The 27,858-nt window shown below is 40.3% G+C and overlaps 1 protein-coding gene across 1 annotated transcript in view; it reads left to right on the forward strand.

Moving 5' to 3' along the window:
• KCNQ5 (potassium voltage-gated channel subfamily Q member 5) overlaps nt 1-27,858 on the forward strand; it is a 186,392-nt gene that overhangs the window by 124,407 nt on the left and 34,127 nt on the right. Inside the window, exons 8-10 of the mRNA XM_019538157.1 lie at nt 213-307; nt 2,362-2,388; nt 11,873-12,093. Of these exons, the coding sequence (XP_019393702.1) occupies nt 213-307; nt 2,362-2,388; nt 11,873-12,093 (343 nt within the window). The remainder of the gene's footprint in view (nt 1-212; nt 308-2,361; nt 2,389-11,872; nt 12,094-27,858) is intronic.

Raw genomic sequence — 27,858 nt, forward strand, 5'->3', positions numbered from 1 at the left:
GTTTTATTCTACTGATGCCAGCCGAACAAACCTGACAGCCACCTGGCGATATTATGAAAGTATTCTTCCACCCCTCAGGCATGTATCAGTGCTATGAATGATAAAAAGTAGCCATGACTTGTATTGATTTACTAATCTGCTTTTCAATTTTTGTTTCATCCCCTGCTCCCTCTTGCCTTGTTTTTCTTTTTTATCATATATCCTGCACGTAGTGTGTATGGCGTAGTTATGCGGCTGATGAGAAATCGGTTTCCATTGCTACCTGGAAGCCTCATTTGAAGGCCTTGCATACCTGCAGCCCTACAAAGTAGGTACAATTATGGCAGCTGGTGCTGTACTTGATGTCTGTTCAAGCTTTTAGAAAATTAGTATTTCTGTTTGGTTTGTCTTGTTTTGTCTCTCTCAAATTCCTTTTCTTAAGAGTCTCAGCTAACAAATCGGAACAGTATAAATCAGGCTCTTTATAAAGTGTGACAAATATAATCAATTTCCATTAGTCTATGCAATATTACCAAACTAAAACATTAGAAGCATTTTTTTCTAAAACATCATATATCAAGGTTAATACATATTTACTGGTATCCATTCTCTACACCAGCTAAGTTTTAGTCATAATCAATGCATATTTGTAAACACAGACTCAATTTCCAAGTCATTCTAATTCCTCTTATTTACTATAGGTAAAAATCTATGTTATTTTTTATAACAGAGTTATGGGAGTTCAGATATGTTGGCTTCCTTAGAAAGTCCTTTCAGCACAGTTCATACCAAAGGCATTTATTAACTAAGCAGAAAACTGCTGCTTTCCACCTCAAAAATAGGAGTTCTGGGCCAGATCCTTATCTAAATGGGTATTATTATCCAGCTAAAGTCAGTGGAACTCTACCAACTTATACCACCTGAGGATTTGGGTCACAGAATTTTTGGGAATCCCAGAGCATCTGAAAGTTCAAGTAGTTATTTATCCCACTGTGAAAATTGTCTGTTTGTATAGCTACAGTAAATTATCTCCATTTATTTGTGAGGAGAGGTTTGAGTGTCTCTTTGTTATCCTTATTATCAATCAAAATGAGCATAGCAAATATGTATTTAATGCAAAGACTCTTCTTTGTTTTTCTCAGTAGCATGGTTCTAGGTTGCCATCATGACTTTCCATATGAGACTTCCATATGTTGCAGAGAACTTCATGATATTCTACTTCTGTAGACCTATAGGGAAAAAGATCATAATCATAATTTTAGGTATAGTACAGAGTTTTCTTTGGTAAAATGTATATCCTTAGATATACACAGATATAATCAATGGAGGGCAACCTTGTACTCTAATTTCAGAATTTGGCCAATTTAGAATAGTCTGATGTCACAACAAAGGTGAGACTTTGCAGTGTTTAGCTGGAAAAACACCAGCTATGATTTTTCAGTTGTTCTTAAAAATTTAACAGAAGGCAGTAGGCCAAAGGTCTCCAATGTGGGGCAAGAATCTGGCAATGAAGGATATTAAGTACAGTTTGGAAAAGGCTATGCATAAAAACTGTGAGGGTGGTATTTTTGTTATGGCCAGCACACATGTGCTCAAAGGAAATCGTCTGCCAGACATGTTAGCCAAAAAATATTGGCTGGCTCCAGAAGGCTGCTCTGCAAATTTCAGAGTTGACAAGAACAAAGCCATAAGTGATCCATTACCACAAGTATTCATCCTAAATGCTTCAGACTCAAAGTAGCTTTTAGATAAAAAGGCATCACACAGTCCAGAAATATTGATTTTAATAAATGTGAAATATTGTTTAAGACAAATATTCAGATATAGAGCAACATTTACATAAAGGAATTAATATGAAGCTCTCTAAATAATGAAGCTATAACCCATCAAAAGGAATTGAAATTAAAGATGTGGCCCAGAAAAAACAATGCATCCAAGCATTATTTTAAATATATCTATTGCTGTGATATCCCAATCCTAATTAAATCAAACCTGTTTCATTACCGCAGATGACTTTGTCTAATAAAAGTCTACAACTTTCTGTTATATATGTCAGCAATGCATTTTGCCTAAGTAAGTGCTTTGCCAGTTCAGTCTGCAGTGGTATGTACTACGCATGTTGTGCATGTGTTAAAATGACTGAGATGTTTTCAGAAGTCCTGTAGAGATGAGTTTGCTTGAATGTTTTTGTGCTTGCATTGTAAAGTGTGTATTACATATTAATTTAATTAACACATCCATTTACAGTCTAGCATTTATCTAACACTATCTGTGTTCTACATACATACCATACACATACATGTACATACTATATATATATAATATGATTACTATCTGCATAACAAATATCTTTTTTTCCCTCCTGTCTCTTGACACCTGAAGGAAAGAACAAGGAGAAGCTTCAAGCAGGTTTGTAGTTTTTTTATATGCTTTATATCATAAAATATCAGACATTATTTGATGTCTTTAGGTACAGTAGATTCAAAGTAGACTAAAATTGTTGAAAAATAATTTATGGTATGTGAACTTGATTAAATATTGTCAGAAATCAAACTTTTATTTGGCCTATACTGGCAAGCTAACAGAGTGGAAACATGCCTCTTTTCAGTTGTAGGGGATTACTAATTGTTTTAACCAAAAGGTGCATTTATGCTAAAGGTTAGTTCCCAGTAATGAGTTAGGCCTTCTTCACAGAGTTCTTGCAAAGTTTAGAGTCCATTCATGACCACAGGAACAAGTTCCTGCAAGGTAAGCTAGGGTATGAATGGTAGCAGCCAGAGATAAGAGCATCTACATGGGCAGTCACTGCAGTCACTGACACTGTAAGTTCACCCCTAAGCTTACTCCTGGCTTACTCATGTTACTCTGTCCATCCCCCAAACCAGTAGTTCTCAACTAGGGTACCATCAGACCCTTTCAAGAGTGCTGTGGCACAGATGCCTGTGCCACTGCCACCAGGTGGACCTGCCCCATGTGCCTCGTGCAGCCAAATTACAAAACAGCTGCAGCAAGAGCAGGAGTTCCTCTCTTCATTAGGTTTATCTGATAAACCTAATCAATAGTTGAAGGTTTGGTAAGTCTGATGCAGGCAAAAGCACCTATTCTTGCTTTAGCCCTTTGCATTTCAGCCCCATGTGCTCCTCCTGGAAACAGGGGCATGCAAGGCAGCCCTACTGGGTGGTGGCAGTCAGTCCAGCAGCCTCCAGAAACAGGCTAAACCTAATGTAGGCAGCCTAATGCAAAGAGGAGCACCACTCCTGCCTCCACTGCTTCCTGATCTATCTCCACACAAGGCACGTAATGCAGTTCCACGTGGCTCCAGCACCCCAGTTGAGAACCACTGAGGTAAACTGAAGCAGTACAATAGCAGTTCTCAACTGGGATGATGCTAAATTCAGATAAGTTATGGAGGAGCACCCTGCAGCTAAAAGGATTAAGAACCACTGCCCCAATTTGCTGTGATGTTAAATTGCACAAAACTGTAAAATTTGATAAAAATATGTTCAATTGCTGTTCATACTTCCCTCTCCTTTCACAACCGTATTCAAAAACTGGTTTCAAGTTTTTCAAAGAAAAAAGGGCAGTGATTCTTATATCTTCATATTGTCGTCTCAAAATGTATGGTTTGTACGAGAAAAGGGCAGTTATTTGCACCTCAATATGTGAGCATTTACACACAATAATATTTGCCACAAGTAGAAGCTACAAAAATAAGTCATTGACTATCAAGATTACGTGAAATAATCCATGATAAGCAATAACGCTTCATATTTTCAAAGTAGCCTAACAAATTTAACTACATATCTTTCATTAATTTTCACAGAATTGTTGTTATTATTAATGGAAGATGCTTGGCCAAATCCCCTTTAAAAATCTCAGTCAATATTTACTGTTACTTCTTTATATGGTAAGGGGTATGCAGTTTTTGCAGTAGTATTAAAATCTTTTCAACAATTCTTTTCATCTAGCAAATTAAATATCAGTGTTTCCAGGTCAAGATGACTAACATATACTTTATTAAAAAATACAACTGAACAGTTTTAAAGATTATTGGTCATGTTTAATTTTTAACTGAGATCTTGGGCTTTCATATAAATCTGAAGACCACTCAGTGCCTTTTTATTATGAAATACTGTATTTTTGTCAGTGGTTGCTTATAGCCCTTCTGATGTCATATTGCTGTATGTTTACATCAGTTAAAATTGTTTGTAGTGTATGTGGTCTTATGCATTAAATATGCGATGCACTTTCTAGAGTTAATTGTCTTCTAGTCCTTAACTTTTCTTCTTATTGCAATGCTGAGTAACTTGCATGGGATGCTATGTGAACTAAGTAAGCTGCTTCTTTCTTCACTCTTTAAATCACAGTGCATTTGTCTTAGCAGTGCATCGGATTGCTTTGTGAACATGCACTTGTTCTTTACTCTGGTTTGTTAAAGCAGATACGAAAATGTGTATTAGTTTAGCTGAAACTTAATTTGATTTTTCTGTTTTTCCCAATAAAAAAAAATTTTGGATTTACTGTAGAAATTTTTTCATTCATTTTCTTCTGTTCAGACCCAAAGCCTTTCAAATGTCATGGTGTATTTGGATAATGCCACTGAGATTTTGGTCTGTATTTTAATATTAATTTTAATATAGAAGCACAACAGATTATATTTTAATTCAAAATATTGTATATAAGTGCTGTTTTGTTTAATCATTTATAACTTTAGTGGTAGAGTATTTTGTTGTATTATCAATGCTGTAACATAAATTAATCTGTAATTTAGTCTTTTAGATAATTTAAAATCTGAATTTCCATATACTGTACAATTTCTGTACAGTAGTGTACAGTTATGCCTCAAGGGTTAAATTCATTGTCTAGCATAGGATCAGTACAAGGTGGTGCATAACATAAGTAAGCTTCACTTGTATCCTATATGGAAAGCTTATGGAAGCTTAGATGCGCATAGGTCTTGTGCTGGCTTTCTACAGTGGAGTGAATTGAACCTGGTTACAGTAAGTTTTTATTAAAAGTAGTATATAGTGGGACTCGTACTGCATTTCTTATTCTGGCAAAACTCTTGATTGCAGTCTATGGAAGTTTTGCTTCCACAGGTGGTCAGGGAGAGAAAAAGAATTATAATCTACTGCTTCACGTCACTTTCCAATATATTGTATACAAATATTGTATAGTAGTTGTTCCTCAGAGAAGATTAAATTTAACTATTTCCTTTTTTTTAATTAATTATTTTTTGCATGCACCATTGTGAAAAAAAAAGAATTGCCAGTGATCTGGAACTTAACTTGGCTTGTATGGAAAACGTAACCCCTTTCCAAGTAGTAGAATAATTAGTAATATGATCCTCTATTTCCCCTCACTCCTAGTAAGCTTTGTAGTAATAAACAGAAGCTCTTCAGGATGTACACCTCTCGGAAACATAGGTATCCAGCATCCTGTCTATTCACATGATATTTGAGAATGCCAACTAACATCAGGTGCATGATCTATTTACTTCCCCTTTGTAGTGCTTCACAGTTTTTATACTTCTCCTAGGAACCTTTCTTGATTTGTTTTTTTAAGTGCTTGTACTTCTCCTTGTTGCTTGTTGCCTGCAATAATATATTAGTACAATGGGAATAAGGTGTTGTGCACTATAGTTTTCTATAACACCCCCCTCCAAATCCATGCAATTGAATAACTGCACTGTGCAGCACGCATTGGCTGGCCAAAGCCTATTTGCCCCTTTCTGCCTGAGACTTAAACTTTTGGAATGCTTGATCCTATAAAGAGCTGAAGTAATTTTTGATTATTTGAATAGCTGCATTTCTCTAAGTTCAAGAGGATTATTGCAACAGTAGTAGTCGTGTTCTAATGTCAAATAGTTGTTAATTAGTGGGGAATACTATCAAATGTTAGGCCACTTCAGTAACTCAGACTTATGAATCCCCTTGGACACAGCTTGTGGAGCCTGCCTGAATCAGTCCATTAGAACCTAACACAGAGGACTGCATGCTAGAACAATGGCCTTCTTCAGCTGGATTCCACTGACCTTTTTGTCTCTTACCAAAAATGGTAATTCTGCCTTTGGATCCCTGGGGAACAACCCCCGTGTTATGTCAAAAACTTGCTCCAACTCTTGCAAGTATATTTTAATCACTTCAAAAGTCTCTAAAACTGTGCAGAAAATATAAAGTGAGCAGAAAATAGGTTCTACCAGTCTAGAAACTATTTTGATATAATACACTATTTCTTAAACTGTACACAGAAAGGTTAATCTGAATTTTTTCCCTGCAAGTCTACATTGACATGTAAAACAAAATCACATCCCTGTGAGTCTTGCTTAAACTCATTAAAAGCATCCTTATGATATCCTTATTCTTGGGTTCATGCTCCTAGCATTAGACTGGTGGAGAAGCCTTAAAGTTCTAACTTCTAGGGCTAGATTGTCATTTGCATTTGTGCAATTTATCTTGATTTCAGTAGAGGTTGTGGATTACCCTTCTGTCTGTGTACACCAGTCCTAAAGTAATTTGGTCCAGCAGGAAATGCTACTTGCTACCTTAGCAAATGAAGCTACAGTGACCTCTAGTGTCTCTAACCATTAGTTTGTTCATAAGCAAATGACAGAAATAGACACTTTAGGAAGAGGAAAACAAAACCCTTTACTGTCAGGGGAGGTGAATGGTTCATGCATATGTGAACAAGAGAAGTGAGCGATGATACTTTACGCAACTGATGCCTTCAGAGGACAAAAAGCAGAGAGGGGTCATTTTCTTTTTCCCTAAAGATTCCAGATGTAACCTATCCCCACTCATATAAAGATTTAAAAGCTCTAGCACTATCTCTGTGAAAAAATACCGGAGACTGCAACCGGCCAGAAAATGTCACAGTAGGTCCAAAGAGATTGCCACTAGCAAAGACAATGAGGGAAAAAATATGCAAATGAGAGGACTAAAATATTAAGCTTATAAGATTAAAAAGAAAAAGAAAAAAAAAGAAAAACAAAAACATCTCCTAAAGAGAATGAAATATACAGATAGAGGGGGGAGGTCAATATGACTCATTCATATTCTCATTGCATGCCTCTGATTAAGGAAAATGTGCATTCAGAAGTTTACTTGAGCTTCTCTGAATTAGTATCTTAAGGCTTTTACCTTTTTAACAACATTTATATTGGACTTTCAAGAACCCTTGAAGGGAGGTTACAGAGCCTAGAACCTGACATCTCACAGTACCATGCAGATCATAATCTATCCTGCCAGTTTTATGATGTCATGTTATAATATACATCAATGGGGTAGCTTCATTAAAGGCACTTCAGTCATGATATATTACAAAGAGATGGGAGAACAGATGGAAAAAACACAATAAGCTAAACCTTGCAGGAGGTTTCAGTAATATCAGCTTCAGGAGAAAATTCAATATGCGCTGAGATGTGAAATTGTGCTGGAGGGAGAGGGTATAGGGAAAGGGAAAGAGGGCTGATAGTCTGGAGCCCCCACCTCACGTTGTATCAAAAAATCAAGAACTAGGAAGTGTACCCCAGAAATGGATTATTCCTACCTGGCAAAAACGTGGCTAAGTTTCCCAGGAAGTGCCCTCATTCAATAAATCACAGTGCCTCATTCACTACACTCTCCTGGAAGAACCTCATATGAGGGTAGCCTTGCAAATAATACTTGTCTGCCTGCAGGCAGTGAATCATCCTTGGTTGCAGCCAGGTGTAATTTGAAATACTTTGTACCTATATAGCTAATTAGAGCCCAGTGACTTTAGAAAAAATCCCTACGAGTCTTGTGATAGGAACAGAGACCCAAGATCTTCTATCTACAACTGCTGCCTTTGGAGAAGCTCAGTCTCCAGAACAGAGTTTCTGAAACACTCTTGTCAGATACTTAATTTCTGTTCATTTAACATTCTTAGAACATCTGGCAGGAATGCTGTTACAGTACCATTTCTGTATATATTCCTAAGTATGAGTTCTGCATTTTAAATTAATATTTTCATTCTCAGTGCTGCATTTTTACAAATGTCTCTAGTACAGATGAAGTGGCAACTGTTCCTTTCATCATTGCCTCATTGCTTTGATTTGGAGAACTAACAATATTCAGGTTAAGTAGCTATTGCATATAATTCAGTTTTTTATAAATGAAATGAAATGTGCACAACTGATTTTAAAGGCAGCCATTACTTATGTAGTGAAATGAGTTGATTTAGCAAGACCCCTTTGTACTTTTTATTTTCATTTTTAGCTCTCAGTTACTGGGATAATAAAGAAAAAAATAGGCTCTATTGCTCATTGTTAGGGCTAGTTTATTAGTTTTCCAGTCAGCTAAGTACAGACATTCAAAAAGCCTGAAGCAGAATTAATCTAAGTTACGCAGTTTTCTGTAAACAGCCTAGGCTAAATTAGTAGCGAACAATAAACATGTTTGCCCCTTGGTGGGCAGGGCATGAAGGCTGCCTTGCACTGGCTGAGACCTGCAGATTGGGGGAGCTCCTGCATGCTTTCCAATGTGCCCTACAGACTCCCTGGGATGCTGGACACTGTCAAGTATAGCTGAGTGCCCAGGCCTCCTGTGATTTGCATCCAGGCATAGGTATGCATGCCCCCACAACCCCTCCACTTTAGTTCTCTGAGACCAAAAAAGCCTTGCAGCACCCCAGATCCCCATGGCCCAAGTACCAGGTACCTGCCAGCAGTGGCCAAGCCATGGAGGTCACAGGGTTGCTTCTGTGTGAGCTCAGTCCCAGTGTCCGACCCCCTACCACCCTGACCCACCAGAGGCATGCCACTTGCACTGGCTTCTGCTTCGAGTGGGTGGGGTACATGCTGGGGTCTGGGTGACAGGGCACCTGTCTCTGACCTCTGAGATGTTGTATGTGGGAGCTAAAGTTAGGCTCCATGGTGCTGTGCCCAAGCATGGGGGCATCAGGGTCCATGGTTAGGTGTGCGGAAGCCAGGATTAGGTTTCATGAGGCTGTGCCCAAGCATGGGGGTTTTCCTGGGCTCAGTGTCAGGTGGGAGTGCACGTTGTGGGGTGCTTTGTGACAGGGTGTGGGACACAGCCTGGGGATGCAGATGCCCAGGTCCCGGGGCTTATGCAAGGGACACAGACGTCGCCCTCCCTGCACTACCCCTCCCTTGCCCCACTGTCTTCCTACAGCTGACAAATGGCCAGAGGCAGGAGGCAGGGCTGGAGAGAAGGTCTGTGCCAGTTTAGCTCTGGGAGAACTCAGGGGAGGGGCTCAGTGGGCATTCAACTGGAGCAGCCAACTGCAAGCCAAGTGCTAGCATGCCTTCCTGCTACACAGGGGTTGCAGGAAGCTGCAAAGGAGGTTGGGATGCCAGGGGACAGTGATCTAACTTGAACTAATAGGGGATCTGGTACAGAAGTTTGATTCACTGGTTTAACCTAAATCAATTAGATTTGAGTGCACATCAAACCAGGTCTATCATAGACTGGCTTCTACCCTTTTTAGACCAGTCTGTGTGCACCAGACTTCTGTATGGTTACAGACTTATACTGATTTCAGACAGTTTAGACCAGTGTATGTATAATGGCTGTACCAAGCCTCTATCTAAATTATCAGAGGAGGAGGAGACATGAAAGCGTTTGCTTTATTGGACTACTGTATGGAAAATTATTATTTGATTTTTGTGCTTGTATAACATTTACAGTTTTGGCTCCCTGGAAAGATACATGCAGTATAGTATATGGGGCAGACATGAAAAGAGAAAATAGGCATAATGAGGCATGTGTGTGTAATATGTAATTAGCGCAGACTAATGCGTGCCCATTCCATTGTGTGTGTCTTAGAAAACTGACTCCTTGGTCACATTCTCGTGAAGGTATATGACTAGCAATGTTGCCAAACATTGAACGGAGTCTTGTAATATAACTGTTACTGTAAGATAAATCTAGAACTTGCTTTTCTTTCATAGAATAGATTCTGAGAGTCTTATATTGGAGTTAGTGTCAGAGGTATAGTTAGTTTGCAAAAGAAAGAGATGATGTTTTCAGCACCATCCACTTCTGTTTCAACAATTGCTTACTTTGGGCAGGGGGAGTATGGGTCTTGTCTGAGAAATTATAGAAACAGATATTCATTAAAGTGATTATGATCCAACACGCCATATAGAAAGACCTTTATCTAGTGAAGATCTTTCTAATGATGTGATTGCTTTATAGCATTCTTGAAACTGTCTTCACTGTAAGCTGCTCAGCATGTGCTTTGCTTGCTACATAGCGCATCCCTGCCGGTCTCAATAGTGCTTATATTCCAAGTGAAATGATATGAGGTGCATGGACAAAGATGTCTGATTATTTGGAAATGTCATAACCACAGTTGCTCGATCTTGATTCCAGTTCATATCCTTGTATATAAAAACATTGTCTTTCTAGAGTATGGTTGGTTAGGCATGGGAAAGTATATTTTAATATTTCTTGTTATCTGCAGAATACATTTTGTTGGAAATGTTTCTTGTTAGCATGCTGCAGTCAAATGCAAAGATTGCAAAGGAAACAGAACAGACAGTGTCTCAACATAATGAGCATTTACAGTGACAGACCAGTAATCTGTGCTGTCTGTACTCTACATGACCCCCCAGAGATTTTCTCCTACTACAGCACCATATACCTATTGCAAGATCCAGTAAAATTACATCAGGCTGTAAGTAGCCACAGAACAACTGTGATTTCCAGCCCTTTCTTTTGCAAGAATAGGATGAATTATGTGGGAAAGATTTCCCTTGTGCAGATCGGGCTTAATCTTGTAGGTAGAACATGCCTTTGGGCCTCCAAACAGCAGACCCAGCTTCAACATTCCATTCCATTTTTTGGTGTGTCATGTGCCTTGAAGTATAGTCAGTGAACAGTATAAACTATAAATACAGAAAAGCACTGCATGGAAACATCCAGCATGGCAAAGCCAAGTACATGATATAGCACATAGAAACACAAACAAATATGTTTTAAGCATGGTATATTACAGGCTCTCAACATACAGACATGTGTGACTTGAAGTAAAAACAGCCACATGCATATGCAAAAAGAGCAGAACCCTCCCTTCAGTCAGGTGTCACAGTTCACAGGCCACCCTTGATCAATCAGAAACAACTTCTACATTGGCTGGGCTGTTGCTTGGCTGGGCTGCTGCTGTTCCTAAAGTAGGAATCCACTTATTCAGCTAAGCTGTTTCCAGCTTAATTAATGACAGGCAATTGTGTTCTTAAACACTCGATGAAGCATCATATTTCTGCAACTCAGTCATCTCATTGATTGCATTTTGTGAATGTTTTGTTGATTGTATTTTTTTTGTCTTGTCCATATGAATGTTGTAAGTAATGTGTGATTTTACATGTAAGTGATCACTAATTATGTGTGTAATATTTTGGAAAATGTCATGTCTTGAAAATGCATGACTATAACATTAATCTTGCCTGCTTAAAAAAAAAAAAGTACATGGCATGCAGAAATAAGAGAACAATTGTCCTTGTTTAAATGTAGAGATAATCAGAAATGCACTGAGCTGGGTTGACTAACATAGCAATATATTTAGAAGTGTTTAAAATTGAAAGAACAAAAAGAATGTTTCAGAGGTTAAACTGTGACTATTGGATTACATTTGGTTAGATTTATTATACACTACTACTGTTAAAGGTCTAAACATTTCTGTAAGGTGTGTAATCAGAGATAATGTCTCAACAGAATTACACTTATTACAAGTGGGTGTGATCCCAAAGAATAAATATATTTCATAAAAGTGATAAATGGGTTAAAAGAAGACATTGCACTGTCTTTCTTGCTTAGGATAAAATAAATGTACATGTTTAGATGGCTATCATATGACAAAGGAGATTGGAAAGAATTAAATATGAAATAAAGTATGTGCCTCTCTTTCACAGCCAAAAGTTAAGTTTTAAAGAGCGAGTACGGATGGCCAGCCCAAGAGGACAGAGTATTAAGAACAGGCAAGCTTCTGTTGGAGATCGGCGGTCCCCAAGTACTGACATTACTGCAGAGGGCAGTCCAACCAAAGTGCAAAAGAGCTGGAGCTTCAATGACCGAACCCGTTTCCGACCTTCACTGCGTCTGAAGAGTTCTCAGCCCAAACCAGTGTTAGATGGTAAGATTTGATTGTGCATATATTCCTTTGGGACTACCCGTAGCATTGGCAGATCTAGGATTTTGAAAAGTGGGGTGCACGTGGTCTGGCACATCATCACACAACACAACACATGCTTCTCCAATTCAAGAGAAACAAGAAGCTTTACTAATATGGTAGCACTAGATTATTCAGTTTAAGATCAAAACAAAAACAAATATAATTGTTGGAATGTGCACTAATTTGCTAGGATATATACAAATTTAAAAAAAACAAACACAATCAACTAGGCGAAACATAATTGAAGGATATTGTATCATTAGACTTGTAGTTATGATAGTTATATGAATATCTCTTATTCAGATTCATAAAACAAAACTGAGTCTTCTTGAGTGTCTTGACAGTGCCTCTGATATGTCAATCATCATTTCTACACCTGAGTTAATATTACCATACCTGAGTTAAAGTTTTTAGCTTGAGTTAAAAAAAAAAAGTCTTCAGGGCTATGAAATAAGGTAGACATTGCCTGGAAACAGACAGCAAAATTGCAGAAGGAAGATAGTTTGAATAATGAAACATCAAGACCATTAAGAAGAATAGAGGGTCATTAACATCTGTGGAGAGGAGAGAGAATAACAGGAATCAGTGAGAAGATGATGAGCCATGAAGTTAAATGACAAATCTCAATGCTTCTGCCCCTCCCAGACAGTTGGTTTTCAAGTTGGGGTACAGTAGGAATTAAGGGGGGGGTGCAACTATGCCAGTGCACCCCCTACCACCAGTCCATGGGACAGACTATTTACTGGAAAATAGGATGCTCTAGGACGATAATGTATAAGTTGTACTGCTTTTTTTGGGATGTTTTGTGTGATAATACACTAGTGAATCACAGAAATTTCCTTCCTTTGAGGTTTTTTTTTAATTTGATAAATAATGTCCAAACCAATACATTTATTTATTAACTAATAAAGTACCATATTTACTCATATGCCACATGAAGCTTTTCCTCAAAAAATCAGCCTTCCAAAATTGAGTTTCATGTCTTATGCAGAGAAGCTGATTTTATTTGATGAGTAGAGACACTGTGCTGTAATAGTTACCACTTCTCTCTAAGCTAGCAAGAAGCAGGGATGAAGTCCAGTTTTAACCCTCTTGTGGCTGCTGCTGAATTATCAGTAGCTTTTGTCTAAGCAGCCAAAAGCTGATGCCAATTAAGCAGCTGTTGTGAAAGATTTCACACCGCTGTTTGTTCCTGAAGCAGCCGCTGAGTTGGTTGAGGGGAAATGAGCTGCTCCATGAAGTCATCTCTGCACAATGACTCTGGAAAAATCTTATTTTCTGCTTTCTGCCTTCCAGAAACAAGGTGCAGGTCTTATTCAGAGGCATGGAATACATGAGAAAAAAAAGTGGTAATTGGCTTATGTGTTTTAATGTCCGGTTGATTTCCTAACACATGAAGAACAATATATTTGTAAAATTCCCACCTGGCTCAGCAGCAGGCAGAGGAATGGCATTTCACAAACATCCTGAGATTTGTAGAAAGAGCCACTGCTTTGTTGAATATTGTTTTCCACAACATAATACAAATGCTGCTGGACTAAGAGAACAATTTTCCTCTTAACCAAAGTAGTTAGTGTTAGTTAATTTCTTTTCAGCTGTTGGAAAAATGCTTATTTGGCAAAATCTATATATTTCATGGGAAGGTGCAAATGTTGTTAGTTTCAGTGGGAAAAAATATTGAAACATCTTACTTTGATAAAGTTTAAGCACTTCATGTCAAATTCACTGTTTTAGTTGTTAGAAAACTTAAAGCAAAGTGCTTTAATAAGGGAGGTCTAATATTGCCAAAATAACATTTTTGTTTTGTGAGAAATTTTGAAATTTTTATCTTTGTTTGGATTCAGACCGAACACATTTTTTTTAATTTAATAATTTCCCATGAAATAGGAATTCTAGATTTTGACCAGCTCAAATGGTCAGCTGTTTCAGGGAAGAGTAGATTTTGAAAACTTATCCCTTTTTCTTTCTCCAACTAAGTGCTTTCATGGAGATTGTGTTTGTCATTAAAATTAGCTGTGACTTAAAAATATATAAAATAGAGCTAGTGACTCCACTAATCAGGATGCATCAAAGATGAAGAGAATAGAGGCAATGCTGGACAAAGCATCTTTAGAGGACTATGATAGCCAGGGAGTCCTGTGACAAAAGGAACAGAGAGAGCCAAGTAGCCCTTGCTTCTATTGAAGTTCAGCCTGAAAGCTAGTCAGTTCCAAGAAGTGAGTTAAAAGTAGTTTTACATAGTACAAGTGCCACAGAGTCCACTGCCAGTTTTGCTTTATATAATCACATTTCCCCATTTTATGAGTTTTATTCTCTTCAAAAGTGCCCACAACTAAACAATAGAGGAAACAGGCTTATTATGGAATGGAAACTATACAAAGAATTGTCAAATGCACAAAGTAAACCAATTGACCAATACAGGGAAAAATAAAAAACAGTTTTTTCCCCATGATGATAATCTTGCATATTATGTGTTAAAGTAGAAATCTCAGCAGTTATAGTAGAACAGTGGAGCAAAAGGATAGTCACTCACTAAGCCTAAGTCTGTGTCAATGGTTAGATTCAGCCTTAAAGTCACTTTAAAGTCCATATATAGTGACCATCTCCAATGTAAACCCCAACTGCTTACAGCAATCCAGTCTGACCTTAGATCCCTCCAGAATCTCAGCATACAAGACTGACGCAGGGGGGGGGGTGTTATTGTAGATACCTTCTGATAGGCTAGGCATCCCCCACAGAATTGCTCTACTTCCTTGCATGTGCCTGGCCAGAAAAACATCTTACCAAATGGGCCACCATTTTCTATCTCTCCAAATGCCCTCCCAATGACAGGGTATGGACCACCTGCAACAAGGGCTTTCTACACCCATGGCTTACCAGTATCTGAGCTATCTCTTCTCTTTTCCCCGTCCCTTTATCAATCCAATAAAGTATGTCATCTCTTACCTCAAACCACGGCTTCTGGTCCACAAGCTCTGGTCATATCACCTCCCCATTCTCACTGGCTACATATATTCTCATATATGTACCGGAATGAGTCTTCCTGCTGCTGGTCTGCCCTTGTCCTTGACCAAGGAGACATTGCCTATCCAGTGTCTCTTCTGAGTCTTCCCTTGGAGTTTCTTCATCTCTCTCAGTCCCTCATCTAGCTGGCTAACGTAGCGGGGGCTTCTCAGTGTTCCAGGTTCAGAAGCTACCTCTCGCATTACCTCTTTATTGTATAGCCAATCACAACCTAGTGTCATTGGATTTGGCAAGTTTATAGCTAACTTTACCAGCATGTTGTGGGTTTTCCCGAGCACCATTAAAGGGACTTTCTGATGCTTATAGGTCATGGCATCTCTGTGAAAACATATCATTGTTATTGCCCTGCAGAGTTCCCCTATATTAGGCAGAACTAACATGGTTCGCACCATGGTCTGGGCGGAACCAGTGTCAACTATCACCCAGAGCATCAGTTCTCCTAGTTTTACCTCCGCTATAGGCCTTAGAGGTCTTTAGTATCCACCCCTTCCAAAACTACAATCCATCTGCTCAGGCTTTTCAATAGCCTTTTTATGGTCCTGACTGATATAGGATGTCTCCTTCCGGGGACCAGTGTACTCCTCTCAGTTATGGGCAGTAACTTGCTCTGTGGCCACTTTTTCTACAATTATAACATCTATCTGGTCTCACCAGGCACTTCTGTCCTTCTCTTGTTCCCCCTGAGAAGGTTCTGCAATTCCCTGACCTATGGCTGAAGAGGGCCTTAGAACCTTCTCTTGTTGTGCACCCTTTTCCACTTTGACATAGGCCTCTGCTATCTTCAGGGATTCTGCTGCTGACTGCAGTTGATGCTGACACACCCATTGTTGGATCCCTTCTTCCAAGTTCCTGATGAATTGTTCTAACACTTTTAAATCCAGTACCCCTTCCACGTTACATTTTTCAGGAATCAGCCACTTCTGTGCCAGGTCCTGGAATAATTGTAGTAGGACTCAGGGTCACCTCTTGTCCATCACCTTTTCTCCGGAAATCTCAGCCTATAGTTTTTTTGCGGATACCTCCAGGCAGTACAAGATCACCACTTTCACGGTCTAGTAGTCACCAGCTTCTTCTCATGATAGAGTTCTGTATGCCACCTATGCCTTGTCTGTTAGTAGGGGACTAAACTGATAGGCCCACTTAGCTCTATCCCATCCCACTGCTGTGGCCATCTTTTTGAACACCTCAAGATATGCCTCTGGGTCTTCTGCATGCATCACTTGAGGCATGTGGAATTACTCCGTTCTTCCTCCCAGTGCCCCAGAAGCTTCCATCATTTTCTCATTTAGAGCCAGCTGTTGGGCAAACAGCAGCTTGTCAGCCTTGCTATCTTCTACCCTACATTTCAGTAGCTCATCTACTTGTTGTTACTGTCTCTGCAAGAACTGTAGCATGGCCTCTTGCATCTGGTGTCAGGTATCCATGCTTCCTGTAGCAGTTGGCACTGCCTCCATCTAAGCAGGGTTTGTGGTTTCCCAACCCATGCACCAAAATGTGGCAGCATCAGGAGAAGGTACCCTTGACTGGGCAGTCCCCAAACTGAAATTAGTCTGGGGGTGTTGCTGCCTCTAGTATCTACTTTTCTGCCATGACTAAGGCAGTTCACCATGACTGACATGTAATCCCTGTATAGGCAGGATTTACACGCATGGTAGTTACAGTCCAAAACACAGTTCAAAATTAGGGCCTGTCCCTTTAAAGGATGGCAAGACTTGCTGGTTCAGGCACCCTGTGAGTCTGAGTAGGGCCCTGATGGCTGGGAGCTCCACCACCCCTACAATCCCTCCATGAACCACCAGAGTTACAACAGAAATAAGCACAACAAAAGAACAGGAGCCTTTGTGCTTCTCTTACCCCCTCCGGGAGTGTTGCAGCCTAGCAGCTTCACTTTTGCTCTTTCCTCCTCCTCCTCCTTCCAGTCTCCACCGCTGCTTCTTATCTCCCCTCCGGTGCTCCCAGCAGCCAATCTGCTGGCTTCTTCACCAGCTGTCAGCTGCCCCTTATGTAAGTATATATACCTGGGCCTTCCCTTAGTTCCAGTCTGGGCATGGTTTCTCTCTCACCCTACAACCAGCAGTCTTCCTGTTCCTGGCTGCACTGCGGGAAACAGCTGGTGGTGGGGGACGAGCACAGAGCCTTCTTCTCCCTCACTCTGCTACAATTGCCATATACCATATTTTCTTGCATATAGCGCACCCCAGAATATATTATTTATCTTGTTTTTGAAAGGCAGAATAAAGCAAAAAAGGACTTTCTTTGTAGTATGGAATTGAGTAACAACAGCTGAAGAACTGAGCCTGTGCATTTTTCCAACAATGCAGATTTTCCTTTCAGATTTTATGTTCTTCTGGTAAGCAGCAGAACCTGCTCTTACTATATTTCTTACATATAGTTCTCCAGTTTTCAGATGGTAGGATTGGGGAAACGGTGTGTATTGCATGTGAGGAAAATATGGCATTTTATCCTAGACATGCTGTAACTTATACTCTTAAGGAATCTCCTGTATGAGAAGTTCCTACTTCTCTGTCACTATCATTGTTTTAGGGAAAAGTCATCATGAATTGGATCCCCAGAAATTTCTACAGATATAAACTAATATAGTTCAAAGTTGTGTATGAACAACTAGTTACAACTTTACAATTAATTCCTCAGAGTAATTTCAACCTGTTTTTGTGTCAGCAATTTCCAGCTGCAAGTCCACATTGTGTACAGGAGCCAATAGTTATGTCCAATTTCTCTTCTGTGGCAGAAGGAACAACAGCTTTAAATGACTCCAACTTTCTGGATGGCAAGTTTCCACTCTGGGCCTCAGTCCAGCTGCTTCAGGAATCAGTGTCATCCAGATGATGTCCATTATTTTTCATTGCTGATATGCAAACGTTAGCTGCTTCACACAGTACATTTTGCAGCAATGACATGTACTATAATCCTTGATATGTTCAGGTTTCTTCCCCACTTCCTACAAGTTTCACAACGATTATGTACTATCTTCAGATGTCGTTCAGTAGAAACAGATAAAGACAACATGTTTAGCTGAGAACATTTGTAGTGTTGTCTACTGAATGAAATCTATCATCTTAGGAGTTGTAGCAGTTTTCTTCCCAGTTCTCAGGTCATTATCTCTAACTCCCTACTGAAGATGGTTTCTGACCAGTTGAATGGCTTGGGTAATTTTGGTGTTTTGGCTCTCCAGTCGAAGAAAAAGTCCTCCTTTTCTGGACAGAGAGTCCAGACACAGAACAACATACACCAGTGGGACTCTCTGAACCACAGGTCTTTCCTTCTATTAGTGTCAAGGTCTGTAGTTTCTCTCTTGTATCCACTCTTTTGATATGAGGTACATACTGAGGATTCCCTGACTTCCCCCTAGTAAGCAATTTCTTATTCTTCCTGGTCTAAATAATAATCTCCCTCTATTTTTGGAATCCACAGCCCCATGTCTTTAATTAAGGGCAAGCACTAATATGTAGCTTCCAAGCCTCCCTAATACTTTGTTGCCCTGTCCCCTCAAATACTAACCCAGGTAAGGCCACAATTAATAGTATATGGTAGCCATTATTGATTTTAAAATGCCTTGATCTTATCAAAGGGGCACATGCATTGGAGGAGGATCAGGGAACCAAAACAACTGGAGATATCTTTCAGGGGAAAGAGAAGCTCTCACCAAAGTATAAAATGAGCTGAAAAAGCCCAGCTGCCCCACATGTTACATATCTAGAAAATTCTCCCCTTCCTAAGGCAGAAGCTAAAGAAGCTGAATAGATCTGTGCAGAGAACCATAGAGCCAGTAAAATAAACAAGAGAGTAAGCACACTTGCAGACCATTGTTAATAAATGTAGCAAGGTGGGATTCCCCAGGCCAGTCATCACCAGCCCCCCACCTATCTCCAGGCACGCTGCCCGCCTATCTCACCTGCCATAACTTGTTGGAAAAATTAATAAGTCGTTACATCAGGCGGGATGCTGCCCATTTCCGGCCCTGATGCTAGGGGCGCTATCTGCGGCTCCAATCCTCCCCTACACCACAGCCCAAGCCTCACAGATGGCATCTAGTTGTTCTCTAGATCACCAGCCCCACACTGGGCTCCAGAACCCTCCTGACAGGACCCTCCTTAGATCCCTCCACTCCAGTGGCCTACGCTGCCTTCATCCAGGCTGCTGAGCTCCTTGTAGCTAGCTCCTCTCTTGGGCATGGTCCCCACTTGGGACCTTAGGCCATATGCAGTCCCTGGCTCCACCCCCAAGGCCATATGCAGGCCTATGGCTCTGGATGCCCCTCATGGTGGGCACCTACCCCTTTTGACCTTCTCAGTCCTGGCCCCAGCATGGGCCAGTCAAGGGGGCATTCTACCTCTGGCTTCACTAGCCACACACTCTCTCTGGGTCCACCTTCCTGGATGTGGGGAGCTGGGGTACCTCACACCATGCCTGGTGCCCTGGGTCACACAGGGGACTCTCACTCCCCCCCTGGAGCACCAGGTCATGGTGCTATCCTGTGATCTTACACATCATCCCCTTCTACTCAGGATATAAGGGCTTCCCTCCTCAGGTGACCATTGCCGTGCCTGGCCCCCTCTCCCACCGACATCCTGACCCACCAGAAGGTGGGAACTGGGGTTAAGGTGCCCTGACCTGCCTTTCACCAGGGTGGTAACTGGCCTGGTATTCCCTGGGGGCTCCTGCGCCACTGGGAGCCCCACCAGGCCACCCACTCCTGGCAGTTTTAGGTCACGCCCAGGACCAGGAGCCTCCTGACCATCCCCTACAGCTCCTCCCTTACCTCCAGATGATACCAGCAGCTCTCTAGCCAGATGATGTTATTGTCTGGCCTCCAGCAGCAAAACTGCCCTGTTTATATGGTCAGCCCCAGATTCAAAATGGCTGCCCTCATCAGGCACCTGGCAGCTGCCAGCTCCAGGCCCTTAAAGTGGCAGGCACCCACAGTGCCCTGCCACAGTAAACAAAACAGAACTGCCTATTCAGAGGCCCAAAAGGGTTAAATGAATACATCAAAAGACATTTGTTTTCACCACTGACAGGGAGAGGGATTTTTTTAGATAAATGGTTGACACCAAATATTTTTCCCTGCTTGTTACCTTAGTGGTATTCTAGTAGATGCTCTCAGAAAAACAAGGTATATTTGAGCACATTCAGCACCCTCTTTGAAAGACTTTTCTGAGGCTGCCAGTTGGATTTTGTTCAGAACCCAAGGAGTTTCACAGAAAAATACAACAGTTTTTGATGATCTAGAAAGTACAAAGGTCTTATGCCAAAGAAAAACAACTGAAGAACCTGACCTAGATGCTTTAGACATCTTTGGAAAGAGCCAGAACTGCTGGGCTAAAGATAAATGAACAAAATGCAAATTCTGTGTAATGGAAATAATGTTTCTGGAACGATAGTTAACAGCAAGATGTATAGGTAGGATCCAGTCAGGTTAAGGCCATTGCCAACAAACCTGTCACAAAAGACAGAACCATACTAACTCTTCCAAAGAATCTTTGTATACAAGTGGAGAAATGTATGCCTAATCTAGCTGTCTGAAGCAGCAGTCTAAGAGCACTCCTATGCAAAGATATCCAATGGCCATGGGATGCTATTATTAAAAAAGAGACTGAGAAACTGAAGGAAATAATTAAAGAGACCACTGAATTAAAATGGCAATAAGTGCAGAACTGAGTTGTCCTCAGATACCTCCAGAAGAATATTCGAGCAACACAATGCTCAAAACTATTGCCTTAATCCATAACATAAATATTTCAATCCAGATCCACTCTGTCTTTAGGGTGGGGTGGGATTTTGGGTGATTTTACACTGATTTTGTGTATGATTCCATTCTGGGAATGGAACCATAATATGTTGCAAAATACCAGAAGAAGGTGTTGACCCTTCTCAAACAGCCAAGTTCTCAGACAAGAAACTACCACAAGAAACTTCCACACCAGGTTGAGACAGGTGACTTGGTACTGTGAGAAATACTAATTACCACACATACAAAAAATACTGCAGATGCCTCTGGAGAAATCCACAGGTCCATGTGACAGCATAGGGCACTTCAGAGACCAATTGAATGTTTTTAGTTAGTAGGTTTTTTTTCCTTTTTCATAGCTTCTTTAGGGCCTCCCCAGCAATCCTTGTGGTAAGACCCAAAGTTCTGCTTCATACTTGTTTTCTTTCCTTAATGTAAAACAATATCTGTTCAACTTTCCCCTTTACGACAAACATTGTTTTACATCACTCACCACCCCATCTTGACCTGAAATTAGCAGCAGCCTTCCATAAAAGATCAGCACTCCACGTTATCATTGTCTTTCCTTATATTTTGCTTCTAAACCTTTGCATATCTTCAGCATTCACTATAACCTAGAGACAGAGTATTGAATAAAACATCAAAAGTGTTCAACTCTTGAAATATTGCAGACATATTTCATTTGATTAATTAAAAGAACTCTCCAAGGAAATTGTTGATTTCTGTTCCTATCTCTAAACTTGATGGTAGAACATTATAAGCTCTCATGAACTCTGCTCCTCTAGTCTCCAGAGAGTACTTACATAGAATTCTCTGGGTGAATAGATTATAAAGATCATGGAAAGAATGCAATTGTATACTTCATCCCCCATGTCCTTAGTTATTACTATGTAATTTATGTATTATAAAAACGACAGCTTTTCTTTTCAGTAGTACATACATCTTGACATCATGTGGGGTTCATTTAATCAGGGATAGGCTGTTAGTTGCTTTTATAACTGCATTAACTACTCATTACTGGTTCAGAATTAAATGATATAGTATCTTTAGACTTGTTATTGGATTTATATGATTTAATATAATGGGATTAAAATATGTTATTCTATTAGCAATGCAGCAATTGATGTTATTCAGTAAGTTTCAGTAATGTTTTTGTGATTGCCTAAACTGATAATAGATATTTCATTTATTACAGATTCTATTCTATTTAATTAGTGAGATCTTATCAAACATAACCCAGCAAAGGGGTCACCAGTGGCCTGCAGGCTGGATTCAGCCTGTGAATCAGACTGATCCAGCACAGGGGAAATCAGCCATGCTATTTCCCCCCAACATACTTCTCTTCATTGCAGAGCCTGCTGCTTCACAGTATTTGAACTAACTTTTGCTGCAGAGAGGTCCGGAGTCTGGCAGCTTGACACTTGAAGTGGGGGGCATGAATGGAGACTTCTGGTCTGCATTGATGGTAGGGCTGCAAACTCTGGCCAATACTGGCGAAAGGTCACAGCCCCCTGATTTAGCATACTAATTTGAACTCTGAGTAAGATTCTCATCAGATGAAAATTAGCATAGATCCCTTGGTTTCAGCAGTAGTGCTTCTGTTTCCATCAACTGAAAATCTGGCTTTATAAGTCTGCATATGTATCATCATGAAGCAAAGCGTTATTCATGAAGGTAAAAACTTGCTTATCAAAAGGATTGTTTTCCCAATGAGGGGTTCACAACTTGAGTAAGGGTGGTGTAACAGAGCTGAGGGAGAGAGTAGCATAGTCTGATGTAAAGGTGCATGATTTTCAGATGACCACATGAATGGAGAAGCTGAGAATTATCAAGCCAATCCAAAAAAATGAAAACCTTCATACAACACTATCTCCTAAATATTCTGTTTATGCAAAATATATTGCTATTTTTAAACATGCTTGATTTTTAAAAGTGGTCTTTTTCTATTTTACATAAACTTTTGTTTATAAAGCCAAGTATCTTGGTTACCATTAATCCAATACTGACCTCCTTTCTCCCCCACCTGTGACATAGAAGTTGGTGCTTCTAGCTCTTTCATGGGAATAGAGGAGACAGAAGTAGGAGCTACCTGAAGTGATTTTGCTGCTTCTGTGCCCACCCCAACCTGATTTTGCTGCTTCTGTGCCCACCCCAACTGTAGGGTTGGAACTAAAGACTTGTCAGTATTAATACCAACTAATTCCCTTATGAAGCAAAAGTTTGGAACAGAAGAACAAATACCAACAAAGATGCTGTGGGGACAGAATACACAGAAAGATGGTCAAAGATGTATGATATTTAATCTATGATTCTATACAATAGTCTGAAATTTCTTATTATGGGTAGGCCTTCATATTGAATGAATGAATGAATGGTGCATGTATAATATTCAATGTGTGTGTAACTAACTTTTAGGTAACTATAATTTTAAAAGAATAAAACCCTAAATGACTTAAAATGGTACACCATCTATCTTTCTTACTTCTTTCTTTTGACCACCTAATGATCAGTTAGATAGTGAGCTGCACTATGATGTGATCAGCAACTTTTACTGTAGAATTATTATGCATATAATTAACTGATTTTAGAAAGCCTTCTGTTTCTGCATATCATCAGTCACGCAATAAGAATGCCTTTTTAATTAAGTATCAGGAGCCATTCCATGAAATATTGCCAGTATTTCTACAGAGCAGTTTTCTGATATTAAATAACAAGTAAAGATAATGGATAATTATTAGGAGGGCATCTTTATGTAATGTTCATTATACATCTAGAACAGAAGCATGAATTATTTAATAATGGGTATAAATGAGGTAGCTGATCTTAAAAACATTGAAAACATATGCTGAAAAAAGAGATTAGATAAAATATGTGGAATGAAATCTTGACTGTGACTTGTAAATAGTTGTCTCGCATTTTGTATGGACAATTCCTGAATAATATGGATTTGGGGCTTGTTTAAAAACTAGATTAGGAATTGGGAATTACACATGATTAAAGTAGAGTGCTCCTGGAGTATTGATTTCAGTACCAACTTTCAGTGGAGGGCTCAGAGGTGATTTATTTCTGTGTCTTAAATGTAGTATGGCCCAAATTACACCAAAATCTAGCGTGGCCCAGATTACACCAAGTGGCAGGTATTTCCAAAAACTCTTCCAGGAAAAGTGTCCTCAGATCTCACACCAAGATCTTCATCCTCACCCCTTCTTCACATTAACAAGTTGAAGATTTTGCTGGGCTACCACTGAATTCTGTACAGTTTTTTAGGAACAGTTTCATATACTTTATGGAAATGAAGTTTGATATAAGTTTATTTGTATTGCCTTCCTCTTGATTATTCATAGATTCATAGACTTATTGTTACAAGAAAGTGTTTCAGTTGCAGTTGTCAAACAAATGAGCATATGACTCATGCTCTCAGACCTCCTCTTTTTGGCCCCAGTTCAGGAAAGCACTTAAGCATGTACTTATGTCTACCCGTGTTAAGGGCAGCATTGTGCATTCTTAAAGTTAAGCATGTGCTTAAGCACTGTACCATTATTTTTGTGAATTGGAGGCTGTGGATGTGCATAGAACTCTAGAACATGGGACTAAACAAACAAGAAAGTTGGTTTTTATATATGAGACTCTTATTAAAATATCAGAAGACTGTCAATGCCTTCAGGCTTTGAAAAATGCATTTTTGAAAGCAAACTATTGCTCATAAGAAAAAGAGTTTGTGTGTCTAGTCAAACAAATAAGAAAACTAACACTCCATGGCCAAGCAAGACATTTTAGAAATTTAAAATAAATTTAGAGTTTAAGATTTAGACACTTCTATTGTTCGGATGAAGAAAAAAACATATATGGCACAAAGTGAGGCATGAAGGGGCAGCATTCTCTTAATAAGTAAATATATTTATTTGCAGATTCTCAATAAACAAAGTTTATTGAACTGTTGCAAAGGATCATATGTGTTAACTCCAGTTATGTAAATTATGAGCTAGATCCCCAGCTTGTAATAGGGTTGTGCCCCGTTAGTGCAGAGAGGAGTGTGTCAAAGCCACCTCCAACCCAAGACAGTTGCTCCTCCCTGCCCCAGCACCAATGCAGTGGCAGTGCAGCTGTAGCAACCAGCCAGAGGCAGGCATGGCGGATGCAGCCCTAGCAATTAGCTCCAGCCAGGGGGGAATGTTTCCCAGCTGTAGGTAATTCAAAACCCGGCTGTCTGGGTCAGGAAGAAGGGACCCACCCCTGGAGGAGAAGGGCAATAAGAGCAGCCAGGGCAGCTGCCAAGGACTCTCTCAAGTGCAAGGAGCTGGCAGCGTTAAGAGAAACATACACAAACCAAGTGATGGGGCCCTGTACAGGGTCTCCCTTGCCTGGCAGAGGCATGGAGTTGGCTTGTGTCCTGGGGCACCTGGACTGCAGTGTGGCACAATGACTGTGACAATCTTCCCCGAGAGGAGAAAAGTGCAGCGACCCCCTCCCCCCCCAGCACAAGATAAGTGCAACCCATTTTCACTTTTCGTTCTTTTATAGACCCTGGGTCAGGGTCCAAGAGCTGGAAAGAATCTTGTAGCCTGAGAGGTGAGCCTCAGGCTTGCTGCAAGGGGGTCCGGGGTCCTGGGCAGTAGATCCATGGTCAACCCACCACAGCTTCAGTAAAAGGGTGCAGGGCATGACAGTATACCCAATCCAACATGCCCAGCAGTGCCCCTCCAGACTAGCAACTACCTACCCAACCCACACAGCTTCTGCCATTAACTGATTAATCGTCCAATAAATTTAGACTAGCCATGCATGCAAAGTAAGATCAGCCACACGTGCAAAATAATTATCGCACAATTAACTGATTAATTGCACAAGAAATTTAGACCAGCCACACATGAAAAGTAATTAACACATAAATAAAATGGCTGTCCAGGTATGAAGAGCCAACCAGCTGTCAAGCTGGTGCTGAAAATAGCTGGTTTCTGTCCAGCTTTAATTTGAATGTATAGCAGGGACCTTTATGGCACCCTTCAGATATGGCAGAAGACTGCTGTCATGTCCCATCTTAATTACTTTCTGCACAAACTGTTACATGCCTGTTTCTTTCAATCTCTCCTCATATGGCTTCCAAGCCCTTTATTACCTTTGCCTGCCTGTTATATTCCTGCTCCCTTGGACTGGAATCCAAGCCCTGAATTAGGCACTCGGACACTCTATTCATACAGGGGAAGAAATGAGCAATACCAAAACCTGCACACTGAGCCAGCCCACAGGAAACTAGGGCAAAGACTAGGACAGTCAGAAAGCCCATGGCTGAATTGATTAAATGGTTGCAGGTTAGTCTAAGCTGCATAGACTGAACCAATAGGCAAGTGAACAGACATTCAATTTTGATCCCAAAAATGCAGCCACATGCCTGGAGTGGCCCAGGCCAGAAACTGGGGGACACTATAGCACACCTTCCTGCTCACTTGGAGCAGATAGTTTTGGCCAAAGCTAGCCCACCCGCCCTTCAAGGAGGTTTGCAGGGGAGGTGCAAATCATCCTGGGATGCCGGGGGTCTGTGAGTTTATTTGAATCTGGAGGGGATCTGGGACAGAAATTCAATAAATTGATTTAACCAAAATCAGTTAAATGGGATACTACATCAATCCAGGTTTATTTTAAACTAGTTTCGGCCATTTTGAAAGTGGTTTATGCACACCGAACTTCTGTTGTGTTACAGATTTGAACCAGTTTCCAATCACTTATACTGGTTTTTCTGTAATTCTTGTCCCTAGCCTAGGTGCAGGAGGTATTCTGAAATCCCTCTCTGGAACCCAAGTGCCTGAGGCTATATACAAGCATTACATTTAGATCATCTTAACCAAGGTTAGGGTAATTTAAATACCCAGGTGTGTAACCATTCACAGGGCTAATATTGCCCTAGAAATGAGGAACTCAATATAAAGTGATTTCTTGTCAGACAAGGACTAACTTTAAATCGGCATAACAAATGCTTGTACACATTTCCAGCACAGTCCTGGGGCCGGGAAAGCCCAGTTACTCTCCACAGCCCCAGGGTTGTGCTGTTTTTACCCATTCCCCAAACCCTAACTGGGCTATTTTTATCTCTGACTAGGCTCCCCATCCCTAGACAGGGAGACAGCTGGAGAATAAATCAAATGCTGTGGCTGGATTTAAAGAGATCCCAGATTATTTCATGAAGATTAAAAGTAGCAATAAAGTGTAATGCATAACTGAATGACATGTACATATATAGCATATATATACATATAAAAATATCCCACTTAGATTCACACTCAGACAAACATAAAAATAAAAATATGGAGTTTTTATACTGAATTTGCATAATTCCCATAAATTTTAATAGAAATTAATAGGATTGTCCCTGCTATATGCTACAAAAGTTTATCTGGAAAGCAGGGAAGAGCTGTACATGTAGACTAAATGAATCAAATATGAATAAGCTTTGGTCTAATGAAGTGAGGTCTTGCTTATGATAGCTTATGCATCTGTGATTTAGTTAGTCTCTACCCTGCCTTTTGCCTAACTTCAGGCTAACATGGCTATCTCTCTCTGCAAATGTTTACTTGATTAAATTAGCCATTTTTTCTGTTTGAAACAAACTTGATGACAAAGGTTTTTTAATAAAGTTTGTATAAACAAATTTCAATGAGTAGTTTCATAGTTTCATAGTTTCTAGGGTCGGAAGGGACCTGAGCAGGTCATCTAGTCCGACCCCCTGCCATGACAGGCAAGACCCCTAGCAGGCTGGAGTAGTTTTATAGTTTCATAGTTTCTAGGGTCGGAAGGGACCTGAGTAGATCTTCTAGTCCGACCCCCTGCCATGGCAAGAAAGAGTACTGGGGTCAAATGACCCCAGCAAGGTGTTTGTATAACCTCCTCTTAAACACCCCCAGGGTAGGAGCCTGCACCACTTCTCTTGGAAGTTGGTTCCAGACCCTAGCTGCCCTGAC

This window comes from Crocodylus porosus, unplaced genomic scaffold, assembly GCF_001723895.1.
Source record: "Crocodylus porosus isolate Cpor-Errol unplaced genomic scaffold, CroPor_comp1, whole genome shotgun sequence".
NCBI lineage: Eukaryota > Metazoa > Chordata > Crocodylia > Crocodylidae > Crocodylus > Crocodylus porosus.